The sequence below is a fragment of the Gymnoscopelus microlampas genome (assembly GCF_963454915.1).
Source record: "Gymnoscopelus microlampas genome assembly, chromosome: 10".
Classification (NCBI taxonomy): Eukaryota; Metazoa; Chordata; class Actinopteri; order Myctophiformes; family Myctophidae; genus Gymnoscopelus; species Gymnoscopelus microlampas.
This window is the reverse complement of record NC_139947.1, coordinates 10,119,817-10,136,982: the sequence shown is the minus strand read 5'-3', so window position 1 is coordinate 10,136,982 and position 17,166 is coordinate 10,119,817. Positions and strand designations below refer to the sequence as shown.

Sequence of the window (17,166 nt, the reverse complement as noted above, 5' to 3'; positions counted from 1 at the left end):
TCCCCCCTGTCAGGTGATAAAAAGCGGCCTGCTCACTCCTCATGCGTTGAAGGAAGCATGAGCTCAGTTCGGGGCTCTCCCCAGGCTGGCAGAGGGAGAGTAGCGCCCAGGATTACAGCTCAGGCATTGGCACTGGGTGAAAAATAGGTTACAAAATCGTGGGATTAAAATGTAGATCTTCAAAGTCCTTAAATTGTCAATTTAGAAATGTGCAGATAAACTGTATACACGTATACTGTATGTTGGTTTGTTTACTGTTGAGTAAGAAAACAATGTTGCACGTTAAGCTCATCATTTGGGGACCCCCCCTAAATCATTTGTGGACTGCTGTACCACGTCAGACTCCCTCATTCTCAGCTCCTCCTCGTCCAACACGTGCAGCTTGGTTTTTCCCACCTGGTGGCCGTTCAGCATCTGCCTTTAAATGGAAAGTGGGTGTGCGCCTCTTTTGATCCTCCATTGTAGAGTTTCAACGTACCCCCAGTGATTTTTTTTTTTCTTCTTTGAATCCATTCTGTAATTCATAGATTGTGCTTTGGCATGATGATGCTACCAGCGGTTTTCCTTTACAGTACACTGACTGGGCTGCAGTGGCGTTCGCTAAGCCCCTGTAGAAATGGGACGTACTCTCAGAATAGATCTAGAGAGAGAGAGAGAGAGATGGAGGGAGAGTGATTTTAATTGTAGTTTCAGGGGGGCTTTTTTCCCCCTTACGTGGTTGTGATGTCACTACTGTGTGTCAATGTACAGCCTCAAGGGAGCCTGCATCCTAAGAGAAAGTCTACTGTATCTCTCTCTCTCTCTCTCTCATCACTCCATCCTCTTTCAGCTGCGTCTTCTCCTCCGTCTTTAGCATTAGCAGTGTTTTGTCATTTAGGTCAAGTTCTGCCATCTTTTTTCCTCAGACTCAAACAGTTGTGTGATAAATCATTTCTTGAAGGTTTCGTCACCCTGTCTTTTAGAATGTTGTCTCCAGAGAGAGTCTGTCATTCCCTAATGACGTTTAGACCAAACCCCAGGGCCCAGAAAAACCCACACTCGAGATGGGGAGGGGAGCGCACAGATATCTCACACACACATACACGTCTCGTGCACGACACGTGCACATGCATGTGCAGTTGAAGAGTGTGCATTACAACGTCCCTTTCTTGACTCTCTTTTTATAATCAATGTTTGTAGAATGTTATAGGGGTGCAGCACTTAATCAAACTAATCCATTAGTTTGATTAACTCATTCACTGCCATAATAGTTAAATAAATAAATCATTAAATCATCACCACTGCCAGCGATTTTTCGATGTTCTTACCTTTTCAAGTTGTCTCAGAATATTCTTCTGTATGATCAATCCCCTGATGGTTGCTAATCACAAAGGGTTTCACAATGCTTCCGCAAAAAAAATGTCACCGCGACCTCCCGTTGGCTTAGGCCGTTGAAAATAGCACGTCTCGCCAAAAATACATAGTTAAACACAGTAGCAGAGATACAGGCTATTTCTCAAAGAGGTTAAACAGGAAGTAGATGGAGTAGTAAATCTTGGGATCACGTGATCTCCTGCTTCTGTGTGTATCTGGGGATGAAGTGGTCACTCATGTGTTAGCGAAGAGCTCAGTCTGGGCCTTTTTGGGAAAAAAGTCCTCATAGTCGTCCTTGGCAGTGAATAAGTTAACAGACCTAAATATTTATCTCTTGCATGTGTATATGCGCAATATGTGTGTCACTGTTCACCATCACATATATATTCACATGTGTTTGTACATACATTATGCTTGCATATGTTTGTGTGTGCAGTCGAAACATTCAAAGTGTCATGCGCTAGTGTGTGTGGGGTATGTGTTTAAATATTGAGGTGTGTGTGTGTGTGTGTGTGTGTGTGTGAGTGTGTGTGTCTGTCTGGCAGACAGACAACAACAAAAACATTCATATTGATTTGTCTGGGGTAATTTGGTTTTCTCTCTGATGCTCCGTCTCTGCGTCTCAGAATGGTTCTGTGTATTAACGTGTCCTAAAACGACTCCTCTATTACTGCCAGTATTCTGGCTTGCAGATGGATGTCCACATATTCCATGTTGTCGGAATATAACTGAAACCTTGTATGTCCAAAAAAGATACATTGGATCCAATGTAGTTATTATTTAGTCGCAAGCTCTTGTGTTCATCGGTTCAATATTTATAAAAACCTACATACATACATACACACTTTGAACCACTTTCGTGAGCTTGTAGATCGTCTGTTTTCACGTACTTTTGCACGCGACACTTTTCCGACAAAGTAGGGCATTCATTTACGGAAACCCCCCGTAAAATATGGAGTTACAAGGTTTCTGCCCGACAGCTACGGTATGTGGATATCCGTATGCTATGCATATCGTTGCTGTCGGGCGGAAACCTCTCCATTTTCTACCTTTGTTTAGTTTTTCATAAATTAATACCCTACTTGATCATACTATAGTGTCACACAAAAGCATCAAAAGTAGCAGATCTATAACCGCGACGTGTTTCGATCTTCTGGATCTAGTGCTGTCACGATTACACATTTAAGTTGACGATTAATTGTCACTCAAATAATTGCGATTAGCGATTTAATTGTGTGTTTGGCATTGAACATTGGAACATGTGAATACAAATGTAATTTCTGTTTGCCTTTTAGAGTTTCTAATAAAACATTTCATAGGGAAGATATGACAAATACCCTAAATACAAATAAATTGTTGACATATTTAATACATTTTTTACATGTAAAAATAGCAGAAATAACTAATAACTAACTTTTTTTATACTAAAAATAACTAATAAGCTTACAACGCATCACTGTGTGACGCATTGTAAGCTTGTAGATCAGCTATTTCAGTTTTTTTTTATATTTGAAAATGTGTGGACATTTTTCAACAAGGAAACGATTATGACGATTATGCAAAAAATAATTGTGATTATCTCAAATAATTGCGATTAGACAAGTATGTAATAATTGTGAAAGGCCTATGTGGATCTACCACTTTTGCTGCTTTTGAATTTGAATCCTAACAAGTAACAGTTTTGGATATATGAGGTTTCCACCCGACAGAGACGATCAGCATGCTTTGCTCATTCAACCCTGGGGTATACCTGTTTGCTCATATCGTGGCTGTTAGTCAACATGTGTGCACGGCGGGCGAGCATGCAGAAGTACAGCTGTAAATGTCAGGGGTGTGGTGCAGGCATGCATGCATGGCCCACTTTTTCCCCTCTGCACCAGATGTGAAAAATATTCCTCATAGTTGAACTTTCACCTCCTTCACTGCTTGGCTGGAGCTCCACCTGGGCTAAATGTCAAGATGAGGGCAATCATCACCCCCGAAGCATTCTTCTCTATTCGGGTTAAGTCTGAATGCGTAGTGTGCTTGAACATAATGGCCTTTTGCTTCACCTTTGCCTAAGAGATTTACTGCACAGTAAAATCCCCAGTGTTAACTGAAATGGAACCAAATGGACCCTTAACCCATTAAGACCTGAGGCCGATTCTAAAAATGTTTTCTTGAAAAAAAGAAAACCCCACCCCCAAAAAAAATATCTCAAAATATTTTGTTCCAGGGACCTCCAGAAGCAAAGATTTGAGTTACAAATGTTCGCTTAAAAATATATATATAAATATATATATATATATATATAAGATTTGCACACATTTTCACGATTTTTCAAAAAAAGCAGATTTACAAGCTCATAGCGCGGCACTCGGTGCCGCGCTATGAGCTTGTATATCTGCTATGTTTTAATAGCCAAAGAAATCTAAAATGATACAGATGCGTTCACCAGTCTTAATGGGTTAAGGGTCCACTTGGTTGCAATTGTACACTCTCAGATGAAGAAGTGAAACAACAAAGTGATGAAACAAAACAATTAGCAGGTATAATAATTGGAACTGAAACATTAGAAAACTAAAGCTGATAAAAAAAAGTGTCTCTTGATTGCATAAAATTTGAATCCCAACCTGGAATCTTTTTTTTCTCCCCTGTTTATTAACCCATTTTGGGCGGGAACCCCTTTTGCATTTGCGTACATAGCAACATAGCAACTTTTTTGTAATTTTTGATTACATTTTTGACATTTTTCAGAAAACTTAGGTCAGGATTTAGAAGCCGTTTTTAGAATCGGCCTCAGGTCTAAATGGGTTAAAGAGCTGGGGAGACCCCTGTTATTGTGTTTTTTTTTAACAGAGAAATATCACTTATACCAATGCACCGCTCCTTTAACTATTGCATCTATGATTAACCTAACTTGCCTATAATTTAGAGAATTTCAAAAGAATTACGCTCTTATGTACCCAAAGTACACAATATATAACAATAAAGAAAACCTTGAACTTGCAGGTGGGAGGATGTAAGGACAGGTTTTGACACATTTGTATTTAAGACCCTAAATAGCATACTTAATCCCCAAGCAAAGACCTTGTTTGTAGTGTACACTCTGATGCTATCATGTAGACGTCATCTCTCATCTTCCCAAAGCAAATAAACAGTTACGGTAAAACAGTTACCTTTTTTATAATCTACTTCCTTCCCTGAAACATAACTTAACCATTTGAAACCCAGCATCCCTATTCCGGGCGGGGGGTGGGGATCTACAAGCTCATAGTGTGGCACCGACTGCCACGCTATGAGCTTGTAGATCTTCTTTTTATTTTTATTTTATCGTGAATTTGTGCAAATCTTTGAATGTATACATTTTTTAAGCGAACATTTGTAACTCACATCTTTGCTTCGGGGGATTTCTACAAATGCTTTCTAAATCCTAACAGTTTTTTGAAAAAAAACGTATGTTGCTGTAATCAGTGATTCTCAAACTTTTTCATGTCACGGACCCCCAAAATTATATGTATTTGGCCGCCGACCCCCATCTCAAAACATTTTGTTCCAGGAACCCCCAGAAGCAAAGATTTGAGTTACAAAAGTCCAATTTAAACAATATATATTCAAAGATGTGCACACATTTTCACGATAAAAAAGAAAATAGCTAGTATGTCTGCTATTTTTGAATAGCCAAAGTATAAAATAATGTTAAAATAGTTAAAATCTAAAATGACACAGATGCGTCCCGGATTGAATGGGTTAACTCTGAATGCGTAGTGTGCTAGAAAAGAATGGCCTTTTGCTTCACCTTTGCCTCTCGTTTTCTTCCCGAAACAAACAAACAGTTATAGTAAAACGGTTACCTTTTTTATAATCTACTTCCTTCCACATGAAACCCAGCATCCCTCTTCCGGGGCGGGAAGGTGGGGACATTGACAAAAATAGCCGATCTACATGCTTACAAAGGGTTGCGTAGTTGCGGCCCGTTGTGAGCTTGTAGATCGGCTATTTTTGGCGAAGATATTTGGGGGTCCGGGACCATTAGGGGGTCCTCAGAGATACTGCAGGGGGGCCGCCAAATCAATGTGTGATAGGGACTTTATTTTTATTTATTTTTTACATTAACCACATAAGACCTTGCATCCCTATTCTGGGGGGAACATTAGCCTAAAATAGCAGATCTACAAGCTCACAACGTGTCGTGAGCTTGCTATTTTCAGCGAAGAGGTTTGGTTTAGCTGACCAAGTACAGAGTCAACGGTCAAGTTTACAAAGTATTGAGGGTTTAAGTGGTTAAATGTCTGAAAACACACATTTAACATGAATCCAATATGTAGTGGAGGTCCCTGCTTCATCTCTCTCTCAGCTAAGGGGTCCTTGGCCTGAAAAAAAAACCCTGTTGAAGACCCCTGATGTAGACAGGAAATAAAGCCATCCAAACCAAGTGCAGTTGTAACTGCAAGTCTGTTTCTCTTAAAGCAGAAACCTGTTTTAAGTGGTTAAGCCTTAGTGCTTGTGAAAAGGAAGTGTGCACTTCCTCTGCTGCTGTTTCACTCTCTGTTTCATTGAACGCTTAGCGTTCAATGAAAACCCATTGTTGCACGTGACCTTGAGTTAATGGCACAGTAGTTGGTTGCAGCATTGTGTTGTACGTACGCAAGTACGTCGATGGCTCGCATCTCAAACAACGTCATCACAAACCACGATGTGAGGCACATCCGGATTTCTAAAACCAGAAGTACACATTTTTGTTACATTTTGGTTAGTAGCAATACCACAATATAGCAATACTCGGTTACTAGTAAAAGGCCTATATACAAAGTGTGACTTGAGTTAAAGTAGCAAGTATTGGCATCAACATATACTTACTGTACCAAGTAAAAGCACAAAACGTTTTCAACATTTGTCAAACCTTTTGTTTTCTTTTTTGAGCATTTTGAGCTTGTAGATCGGATTCATGCAGTAGTCAAAGTATAACATAGGGCTTGAGTCAGGGTTCTTCAACAGAGTTACTAAAGGGGGGCCGCAAAATCTTTGTGTGATAGGAACCTTTCTTTTACATTAACCACTTGAACACTAACATACCTATTCTGAGGGCAACTTTAGCCGAAAATAGCAGGCTCACAAGCTCACAGCGGCGTTGTGAGCTTGTAGCTCGGCTATTTTCAGCAAAGAGGTTTGCGGTAGGGGGAAAAAAGAGCAGCACAAGTTTACCATGTATTGAAGGTCTAAGTGGTTAATTGCCTGAAAATACACATTAACACAAATCCAACTCAACAATACAGTACACATCGACAGTGCTGTCAGACATGTCTATGAAGCTATCTATGAAAAAGTTTAATATGCAACACAATTTTATACAATATATAGTGGGGGCTTACCTGGCTTAAATGGTTAATGTATGTTTTGCATTAATAATCTATAGCTGCTGAAGTAACTATAATTGTAATTCTAGTAAAAAGTGTTGAGAAAGAAATGGAAACATATTTGCCGCTGAGCTCGAGAGGAAGGTATCAAAGTAAAGTAAATATACCTCAAAATTGTGCTTAAAGTACAGTACTTGAGTAAATGGAGCTAGTTACTTTATGCCACTGCTAAAACCTCACAGGTCCATGGCTGTAGCCAGCCCTCGGCTTATACCGTAATTCCACTAAACCCGGGGAAACCCCTCCCTAGAGTGCATGACAACCCCTGCAGTCCCCCACCCCACCCCCACCCAATTCTGCGTGGCGAGGAGGGGGATAGGCCCCCCCCCCACCTGCCGGAAACAGCTCCCTACACGCACACACGCACACAATACAATGGGTGAGATTGTTAACTGGGTGGGTAGGTTCAATAATATGTAACACGAGACCCGAAAGATACATTTGGTGTCTGTCTCCCCTGTGGACCCACAATGGAATCACAATCAGTTTTATTTGTCACATCAGCGTTTTAAAAGGGCCATTCACAATGAGCACTATAACGATTACCGTACTAGAACTGTATTGTTGCACCTTTTGTATTTCGTCTTTGTCGGGTGGAAACCTCATAGTTCCAAAACCTTTCAGGATTCAAATTCAAAAACTGTCAAAGTAGTACTACTACTACTTTTGATTCTTTTTGTGTGACAGTGTAGTATGATCAAGTAGGGCATTAATTTACGAAAAAATCACAAAAGGTTCTGACCTTTGGAGATATGAGATATGGAGATAAGAGGTTTCTGCCCGACAGCGACGATTTATTGTCGAGTTGTGGTGTGGCCATCCACTTGAGTTAGAATGATTTTTAAAACTATATGTTTTTATAGCTCTAGTGCTTTTGGTGTGAAGTGTTCCATCGTTTTTGTAGTATTCTGTGAGAAGATAAGAGGTTAGAGTGAGAGCAAAGGGAAAGTGATAGAAAACAGGTTAAATAGAACAAATAAAGATATACAGATAGCGTATGTGAAAGCAGGTACTATTTGATATTTAGAACCTTATAACAACTTGCAGAAATACAATTGTGTATTATTGTACAAATAGTGACTATTTTCACTCTCTCTGTCGTTTGGGTCAGGTGATTTCTCTCCGCTGCCCCAGGTACGGACTAGGCCGAGGGGCTATCATTTTACCACCCTGGCCTGGGGGGTTCACCGGGGCTATATTTCTGGGCACACCTCCAGCAGCCACGTCACCGTATCGTCATCCACAGACAGCAGGCCATCATGCATCCCATTGGGAGACCGATACGATACATCGGGCATTCCAAAAAGACATGGTCTGCTGTCTGTTCCTCTGCACCACGCTCACAGGTCGCACTAGTCAAGCCCCATCTGTGCATGGATGAGCGGAAGCGCCCGACGCCGGTCGGGCGATACATATTTGATACATATTTGTAAATATAGGAAACTTATTTTTTTTTACTTGCGACCTGTACAAACGGGTGTGCGGCCCAAGAACGGGTCCATGGTAGTTTGGGAACCCCCTGCCACACACAGTACAATGGGTGATATTGTTGACTGGCTGCTAGAGTAAATAATGTAAGATGAGACACGTGCGCGCACACACACACACACACACACACACACACACACACACACACACACACACACACACACACACACACACACACACACACACACAGGGGCCTGCCACGGCCCATCTGCCTCTATGACAAAGAGCTGCTCTGACATCAGTGCAGCACCCACGGCCCACAAACGCACAACTTCCCCCATGCAGGCAGGCATGCATGCATGCGCTGTTTTGACACACACACACAACTATACTGAGGCACATGGTCAGTGACACACACATGCGCACACACTCACTCACAAACACAGATTAATGTCCGCACACACTCACAATGCCCATGAATATTATTGCCATTTTAATTCAGCCGTTGTTATTTATAGGCAAAGACACATGAAGCAAATATATTATACTGACTAAACAAACACACATAGAGTGAAAATAGCCGATCTACAAGCTCACCCTTTGTTCCGTCATGAGGCATTTTGAGTTTGCAGATTGGCTAGTTTTGCTATTTTAAGTACATAAGCTGTTACACATGGTTAATGTCAATTAACCCATTAAGACTGGGAACGCATCTGTGTCATTTTAAGATTTTTCAAAAATAGCAGATATACAAGCTCATAGCACGGCACTCGGTGCCGTGCTATGAGCTCGTAGATCTGCTATTTTTGAAAAATCGTTAAAATGTTCGCTTTAAAAATACATATATTCAAAGATTTGCTCATTTTTTAACTCAAATCTTTGCTTCTGGGGGGTCCCTGGAACAAAACATTTTGAGATGGGGGTCCGCGGCCAAATACATATAATTGTGGAGGTCCTTGACATGAACAAGTTTGAGAACCACTGATATAGTAACATACTGTTAGGATATGAAGTAATTTTGTAGAATCGGACGCTCAGCCCTTAATGGGTTAAAATGCGCGCGCACACACACACACACACACACACACACACACACACACACACACACACACACACACACACACAGAGAGAGAGCAAAAATAGCTGTGTGTATGTGTAACCACTTCTACTTTGTCGTACAATGGAGTATAAGTGGTCAGTGGTAATAAATTAGAACGGATGCAAGCACACACACACACACACACACACACACACACACACACACACACACACACACACACACACACACACACACACACACACACACACACACACACACACACACACACACACACATGGTGCATCATCCTGCAGTCACACTGGGAGCGTCAGAGAGCGGTGTAATGCGGCGCAGGGTTCACATGACGGTCCTGATGGGGCCCTGATGATCTGGGATCCCGGCCAGTTCGTTCATCCCAGAATGCAACAATGATTGCATTCTGTTTGCACACGTGATTAGAGCAGGGAAAGGTCACTGAGGCTGGTCCACTCACAGAGATATGGAAGTAGTGTACATACTGTAAGATGGATGCATAATGCATACGTCCTCTTGGACACATGTACTGTATGTGTGAGTATGCGGGGGAAAACCTTTGCGGGAAATAGCAGATCTACAAGCTTACAATGCGTTGTTATATAAAAAAAAAATGATATGTGAAAACGTATACATTTTTCAACATGGAAAGGATTGTGATTATCTCAAATAATAATAGGCGATTATGTAATATTGTGACAGTGAGAAATGTATGACAATTTTTCAACGTGGAAATGATTATGACGATTAAATTATTATTTTGATTATTTATTTTAATTGCGATTAGGCGGTTGTGTAACATTGCAACAGGCCCACATACTGTAGATACATAATGCATGCGTCCTCTCGGAGCATGTGGTGAGTATGCATGTTTGAATGCATGCATGGCTGGGCTCGGTACATATGCATGCATGCCCCCTCGACAAGTGTTGGCATACATACATACTGTACATACATGCATACAGGTACATGCATGCATACAATGCTATAATTGTAGATTCAAAATGTCACTTTTGAGATGGAAAATACAAGGGGGAATACAAGGTTTATGTCCAATAGCAACCGTATATCGCAGCTGCTGTGCGATTCATCGATTTTGAATCGAAATTGGATTTTTTTTGTTTGGACGATGTTAAAAAAATAAAATAAATCGGGAAATTAATTTCCACTTTAACTACTGAACAGATATCGCTCATTAGAGCTCTCTCTGCACAGGGCCAAAAGTCCAGCCCGGTCGTGCTAAAGCCCGACAAGGTTCTGCAATACAATATTCCAGAGTCTAACACCAAATTGATGTAATCTCTCTCCGACATGCACTTTCTCTGATGCGTGCAGCAGCCACAGCGCGCAACTCTATACTGTGTGCTCACGTGCGCAGATACATGCCAACAGACCACGTCCCATGACCTACTGTCCCTTTACCATTACAGAGACACATCCTGAGCAGCATGCATAGCATGGAATAGAATGTGACGTTATCCAGCAGCAATTAATAGCAAATGATAAATAACAAGTTGTTGGCAACAGCAATGCATAATTAGGCATAAGTACTATGTAGGCATGGGATACTTTATAATGAGCCTTATACTGTATGTTTGCCCACTGTTTGGGAAACGGTGCTCTACCCAGTCCTGAACAGTGTGAATTTAACAGTGAGTTTGTATGTTTGTTTGTGTGTTTCTCCTGAAGGAAGAAGAGATGTTTCGACCCAACATGTTCTTCCTGTTGCTGCTGCCACCCATCATATTTGAGTCTGGATACTCTTTACACAAGGTGTGTGTGTGTGTGCATTGTAATATTATCTTTATTTGCATAGGGCATAGCAGTGGCGGTCATTTTGTGGGTTCCACAGATAGAAACCCCATTCATTTTTCCCATAGAGGTTTCCAAAAAATATATATATAAATCATGACCATAAAACATTTGATTTGTCAAAAAATATTTGTATATTTAATAATATTATATACTATATTTAATAAATACCATTTTTTATGTAGCTTACGTACCATATTTATATAGCACATTTCATACACCAAGTGCAGTTCAGTGTGTTACAGCTTTAAAGCTTAAAAGAAATGATTGAAAGACAGGAGGATAGAAACAAATAAGAAAATGTGGGAAAAAAAACATTGAGAAATATATAAAAGTACTTAAAAAATAATCAAAATACCATTAAGAAATATATAAAAGTACATTAAAAATAATTTAAAAAAAAGGGGCGCCTGCTGGCCTATAGCGGTGCAGGCGCATACCACATACGCTGGTAATCCAGCTTGACAGTTTGTCGCGAGTTCGACTCCCGATCCCGACGACCTTTACTGTGTGTCACCCCCCCATCTCTCTCCCCATTTCCTGTCAGACTACTTTCCTGTCAAATAAAGGCATAAAAGCCGCAAAAGATATCTTTAAAAAAAATGAATAATAATAAAAAAAAACATTAAGAAATGAACAAATGGACCCGTGCACGGGTTCAACATTTAATTAATTGAACTAAAAGTAATAATTACACCCAGTGTGAAGTAAGCAGTGCCTTTGATGACTAACGGTATTTGAGTGTGTTTTGGTATTCAGGCGCTGCTAATGTCAAAAACAGAAAAACATCCCATAATATGAATGTAAAAACACCCATAATATCAATGTAAAGAGTAAGACGCATCTATAGACTGTCAAACAATATGGACAAAAGAACAAATAGTTTCTACAGCCCGTTTTGAGGCCACCATTTTCAGCTAATTCAAATCCACCATCTTGGATTTTCCGGTCTGGAAAATAAACCAGAAACGAATGCTATTTGGTGGAAGGGTGAGCGAGGGCGGGTCTTCATACAGTAGAACCCAATCAAACTGAAAACATAACCTGCTTTATCATCAATTAAACAATTTATAGGACCATTATTAATTAAAAAAACGCATATCATGCTGTGGGAAGACTTGAAACTAGCGATTGAAAACATAAAGTAGCTATGACAATGATTACTACGGTAATAAAACCGTAAAGTGTAAAGTTGCGTCAAGTCACCATTGATTCGATGTAATGAATTACTATCCTCTTATATGAACTATATGTACTGTAATACACTACCATGTGCGAAACAAAAAATAAAAAAACAAATCAAAATTCAAAATGGAATAAACATTATTTTGCAGCCGGAGTATAGGGGAATAAGCGACACCTTCTAGGCCATTTTTCATTACTTCCATATTGGCTTCATATCCATGAGCGAATGCTTGCTGCCTGGACACATCCCGTAATATCAATGTAAAAACGAATTTCGTAATATCAAAATAAAAAATCATCCCTCGAAAACTCATCCCATAATATCAATGTAAAAACTCATCCCGTAATATCAATGTAACAAAACATCCCATTATATCAATGTAAAAACATCCCATTATATCAATCTAAAGACATCCCAGTTGGTTAAGAAATTTCCACCCGGTTAAGGTAGCTCTCCACAGCACCGATGTCGGCGGTGGTAAGTGTTGGAAAGCATCTGTTGAATGGGTGGTGGGTACACTGTCGTGTCGGATCGCAAGTTGTAGGGAAGTGACATCAAGCCATAGGCTATCTTCAGCACCATAGTAGATTCTGTCGGTGTCGGCTCTCGGGTGCATTCATCAACTTTTTTTCACGCCTTCCAACCGACTGATCTCCCGACTTCATTCGACTGCCTGCCAGTCTGTAGTAACCTTTAGTGGTCTGTTTGGTGGAGCGCTAGCTACCTTTACATCTCTGTGTTCTGCCTGCACATGCGACAGCTGGTCGTATTCGTGTTGGCCAGTCAGGGCTCCACACACTCACTGTGGTAGGCATGAGAACACGGCAGGACCCCCAGAGTGCCTCCTTGCTTGTACACCCTCCGTGCTCCGCAGATGGAGCACGCATCGTACGGGTACCCCCCTGTTTTGTACAGTGTCTTCAGCAGCAGGTCCTTGCTTCTCGGGGGTGGGAGTGGATGGATCACTGGCATCCCCAGATAAGCTGAGACAGACGCGAAGATGAAGGGGTAGATTCCCAGCATGATGAGAGCTGCTAGCCCTAATACCCACCATGACATTAACGCGCACCCGCGTAGATGGGGTTGAGTAAACATTAACCCTGCTATCGTCAGGCCAAATCCCAACACTAGGGTAAAGGATGTACAATATTTTCTGGTTAGGAACAGCGTGAAGATTAAAGCTAACACGTCCAGGATTATTCCGTGCGTCAATAGTTTCAAATGGATTGGGATTAGGGTTAATCCTGCTAACCGTATTATGGTTAGGGTGAGAGTTAATCCTCCTACCGCTATAAGGGTTAGTGTTAATAACCTGTCTAACCCTAAACCTAACCCCAACCGTACTAGCCCCACGATGATCAGGATGCTGCCTAACCCCAGGTAGCCGAAGCCAACCTCGGCGGACTTGGCTTTGAAGAACCGGGAGCCGTGCGGTGTTAGGACAACACGGCCGCCCTTGTCATACGTATAGTTGCGTTTCAGAAAGCTGCCGGTCTCCTCGGTCACAACCACAGACGGGATGTGTATCTGTATCCATTCCGTATCGCTGTATCCCATATGGAGGTACGTATCATTCGTATCCTGAACAACAACGGCGGCCTTGTACCCGGACCTCTGGGCGTTGAGGACCTGAGTGACGAAGTCGCAGCCAGTGTGGCGGCGTGACAGCCGCGAATCGTGCTTGATGAGCGCAATGAAACAACCGCTGGAGGAGGGGGGCGGGGCAATGAGCTCACATGCGTCCTCTGTCCATGTGCCAATGAGGGATCCCTTCAGGCCGCGTTCAGGCGGAAAGGGGAGTTCGTACCAGCCGAATCTCGGGTGACGATCGTCAAAGGTCCTATTTTTGTCGTCGGATGAGTAAGCGGTGATGCGGGCCTCCGCGGGTGACGACAACAGGCTGAGGAGGGCGAGGAGCAGGACAGTCACAACAATATTCCGCGTGGTCGACAGCATGGCTACGAATTTCACTCCTAGCCTTAGTGTAGTTTAATATAATGAACTTAAAACTCGGTTATCTCAACTTGGTTTAATGTCAGAATGAATCCTATTAGCAAACCGCTCACACATTTATATTTCCAAACTCTCCCATGTTGGTGCCTCACAGCTGCAAGCTCATTGGACTTCATATGTGGATGACGTCATGGTGCCATGGGGTTTGAGGGTTGAAATCTAAAAAGAGTTGAAATAAGAGTTGAGGTCTTTGGAAACGCTCCCTCCGTCTTACGTCTCTATGTAAATTGATAATACTGGGCAACATGGGGTCAAACATGTGACGACAACGTGCCCACTATTACCTAACATGGACAGGTGTTGAAAATATACGCTCGTGCTATATACACTGTAATCAATGCATCTGGTTTCGTCCAATGTAATTGTGATGTCCATATCAAATAAATAAACATAACATAACAGGTAGGGGTGTCACGATACACTAATTTCACGATACGATACAATACACGATATTGGGCTCACGATATTGATTCGATATAGCAAGCGTCAATGAGCGTCAGCTGGTCACTCTAAACTGAAAGTGACTGGAAGACATGATTAACTCATTGAGTGCCAGAATGTTTTATTTTTTTTAAACGCTTGACAATTCTGGCACTCAATTTTACTACCTATGAGTATGTAAAAGAACAGAAACGAATAAACAAAAAATATTTAAAAATGATGTTGTCCCAGTGCCAGAGTTTTTTTCACAAAAAACAAAAAGTGCTTAGGAAGCGAGATACAGCCTTTTTCAGTTCTAAGTTAAACAAGGAGTGGATGGAGCTGCACACCTTCAGATGATGATATCTTGGGTTCTGAACATGTTTAAAAAAAAAAAAAAAAAAAAAAAATCTTTTTTTCATTTTTATGCTAATTTTTTAAAAACACGTCAAACACGTTAATGGCACGTTGAGCGATAGCGCTAAAAACACGTGAAACACGTTAATGGCACTCAGTGAGTTAATGCTTTCTGTGATTATGGTAAGCTCACATTTTATATCACACATCTTACAGTAAGAACTCCTATAACTTTCACCACCAATCCCCAAAAATATATACCGTATTAAAACAAATTTGCTATACAGTATGACGTCACAAGGACACATATCATCACGTTTTAACACCCCTACCAACAGGATCTTCAATCCTTGGGAAACGAAGGACTATTTCTCCAAGTATCCTTAACAATTCCACTTCTTCCGTCCAGGCACAATGATCTGTTTTGGAGGGTGTTTTCGCCATCCTACCTATTGTTTGTTTACACCGCGCTGTGTTTATAAGGAAGTAGAAGGGGGTGGGTGTACGCAGGTTGGGGGGTGGCCTATGTGTGTCTGCAATGAGCAATATGACATGTTCAATCACTTTTCCGTCTCCGTCTGCACGTGATTTTCTAACACAATTATGCTGCGTTCACACTGGCAGATACAAAGCTACAGGCTACCATACTTTTTTTCACCTGACGTTTGTTGCTGCAACAAAATCTAAATCCAAGTTGAGCTGGCCTCGACTGCAGCTACAGAGCTACAAAAGTGTTATTTGACCATTTCCACTCACCTTCGCTCAACACACAAGTCCTGCTTGTTAATGGGGGAAACTAATTATTTCTTTATGACCCTAGGCTTTATTTTCCTTTATATTTTTCTTGCTTGTCTGACACAAACTTGATGACGTCAACGAGCTTGTTGTGCAACAATTGAACAGTGACTCTGTGACGGATATGCTGCTTTGCTTTGTATCTTTGTATCTTTTGTAGCTGCCAGTGTGAACCTAGCATTACACTTGAGCTGTTTTCTGCAGGGAGTGTTGCCGTGTAAACATTGCCTTTAGTTTATAACCAGTGTTGCCAGATGCGGCAAAGGAATCAAGCAGCCAGGTATATGAAAACAAGTCCAAAAAAGTGACCAATAGGCCGATCACACACACAGGGGGTCCCCAGCAAAATCAGTTTTACCTCTTCAAACCTGTATACATCGGCTATTTGGTAATAGCCTATCTACAAGCTCTCTTGTAGACACACTATAAAAAAACATTTTAACAACACAAATCATATATTCGGTCAACTGGCACAATTTATTTTCAGATGGGGGTCCGCATAAAAATGCATATTAACTCATTCACTGCCAGAATTATTTCTGGCCTGTTTGAACACCGCCAAGATTTTTCATTGAAAAAAAAAAGTACTCAGGAGCCGAGATACAGAATTTTTAAGTTTTAAGTTAACAAGGAAGTGGATGGGAGTCTATATCTTCGAAAAATCATATCTCCTTGGTCTTTGGGTCAAAAAAAAAAAAAAAAATCTAAAAAAAAAAAAAAAAAAAAAAAAATATTTTTAATTTTTTAAATTTTTTTAAAAATTCGTTTTAGTCGTTCTTGGCAGGCATGGCTTATGGACAGAAGTCGTTTTAGTCGTTCTAGGCAGTATATGAGTTAAGTTGGGGTCCTTGATGTTTGTGTGTGTGTGTGTGTGTGTATATATATATATATATATATATATATATATATATATATATATATATATATATATATATTAGGGATGCACCGAATGGGAAATTCTTGGCCGAAACCGAATGCCGAGAATATAAAACAGTTGGCCGAAAACCGAATACCGAAAGGCCGAATATGATAAATATATATAATTAATTTATTTGTTTACCAATGTTGATCAGCTACCTGATTATGGCAAAATACATGATTATGGCAAAACTTAGCTTAAATAATAATCACTATTATGGGTCCATAAAACATTTATTAAGCACTTTTGAATGCATACATTAATTCCAGACTGACTGCTGAAAGATTGTAAAATGTAAACATTTATATAATTATATAAATGAGATTATCCTGGATTTTATCCCAGATTTTAAAAAGATTTTTTGAAAATAGCATTGTTTCGGTGTCTTTCGGTGATATCGGCCGATATGTTTCGG

The 17,166-nt window shown here is 40.7% G+C and overlaps 1 protein-coding gene across 1 annotated transcript in view; it reads left to right on the top strand.

Annotated features, from left to right (window-relative positions):
- slc9a8 (solute carrier family 9 member 8) overlaps window positions 1-17,166 on the top strand; it is an 88,091-nt gene that overhangs the window by 26,691 nt on the left and 44,234 nt on the right. The window contains exon 5 of the mRNA XM_084069900.1: window positions 10,939-11,022. Coding sequence (XP_083926026.1) covers window positions 10,939-11,022 — 84 coding nt within the window. The remainder of the gene's footprint in view (window positions 1-10,938; window positions 11,023-17,166) is intronic.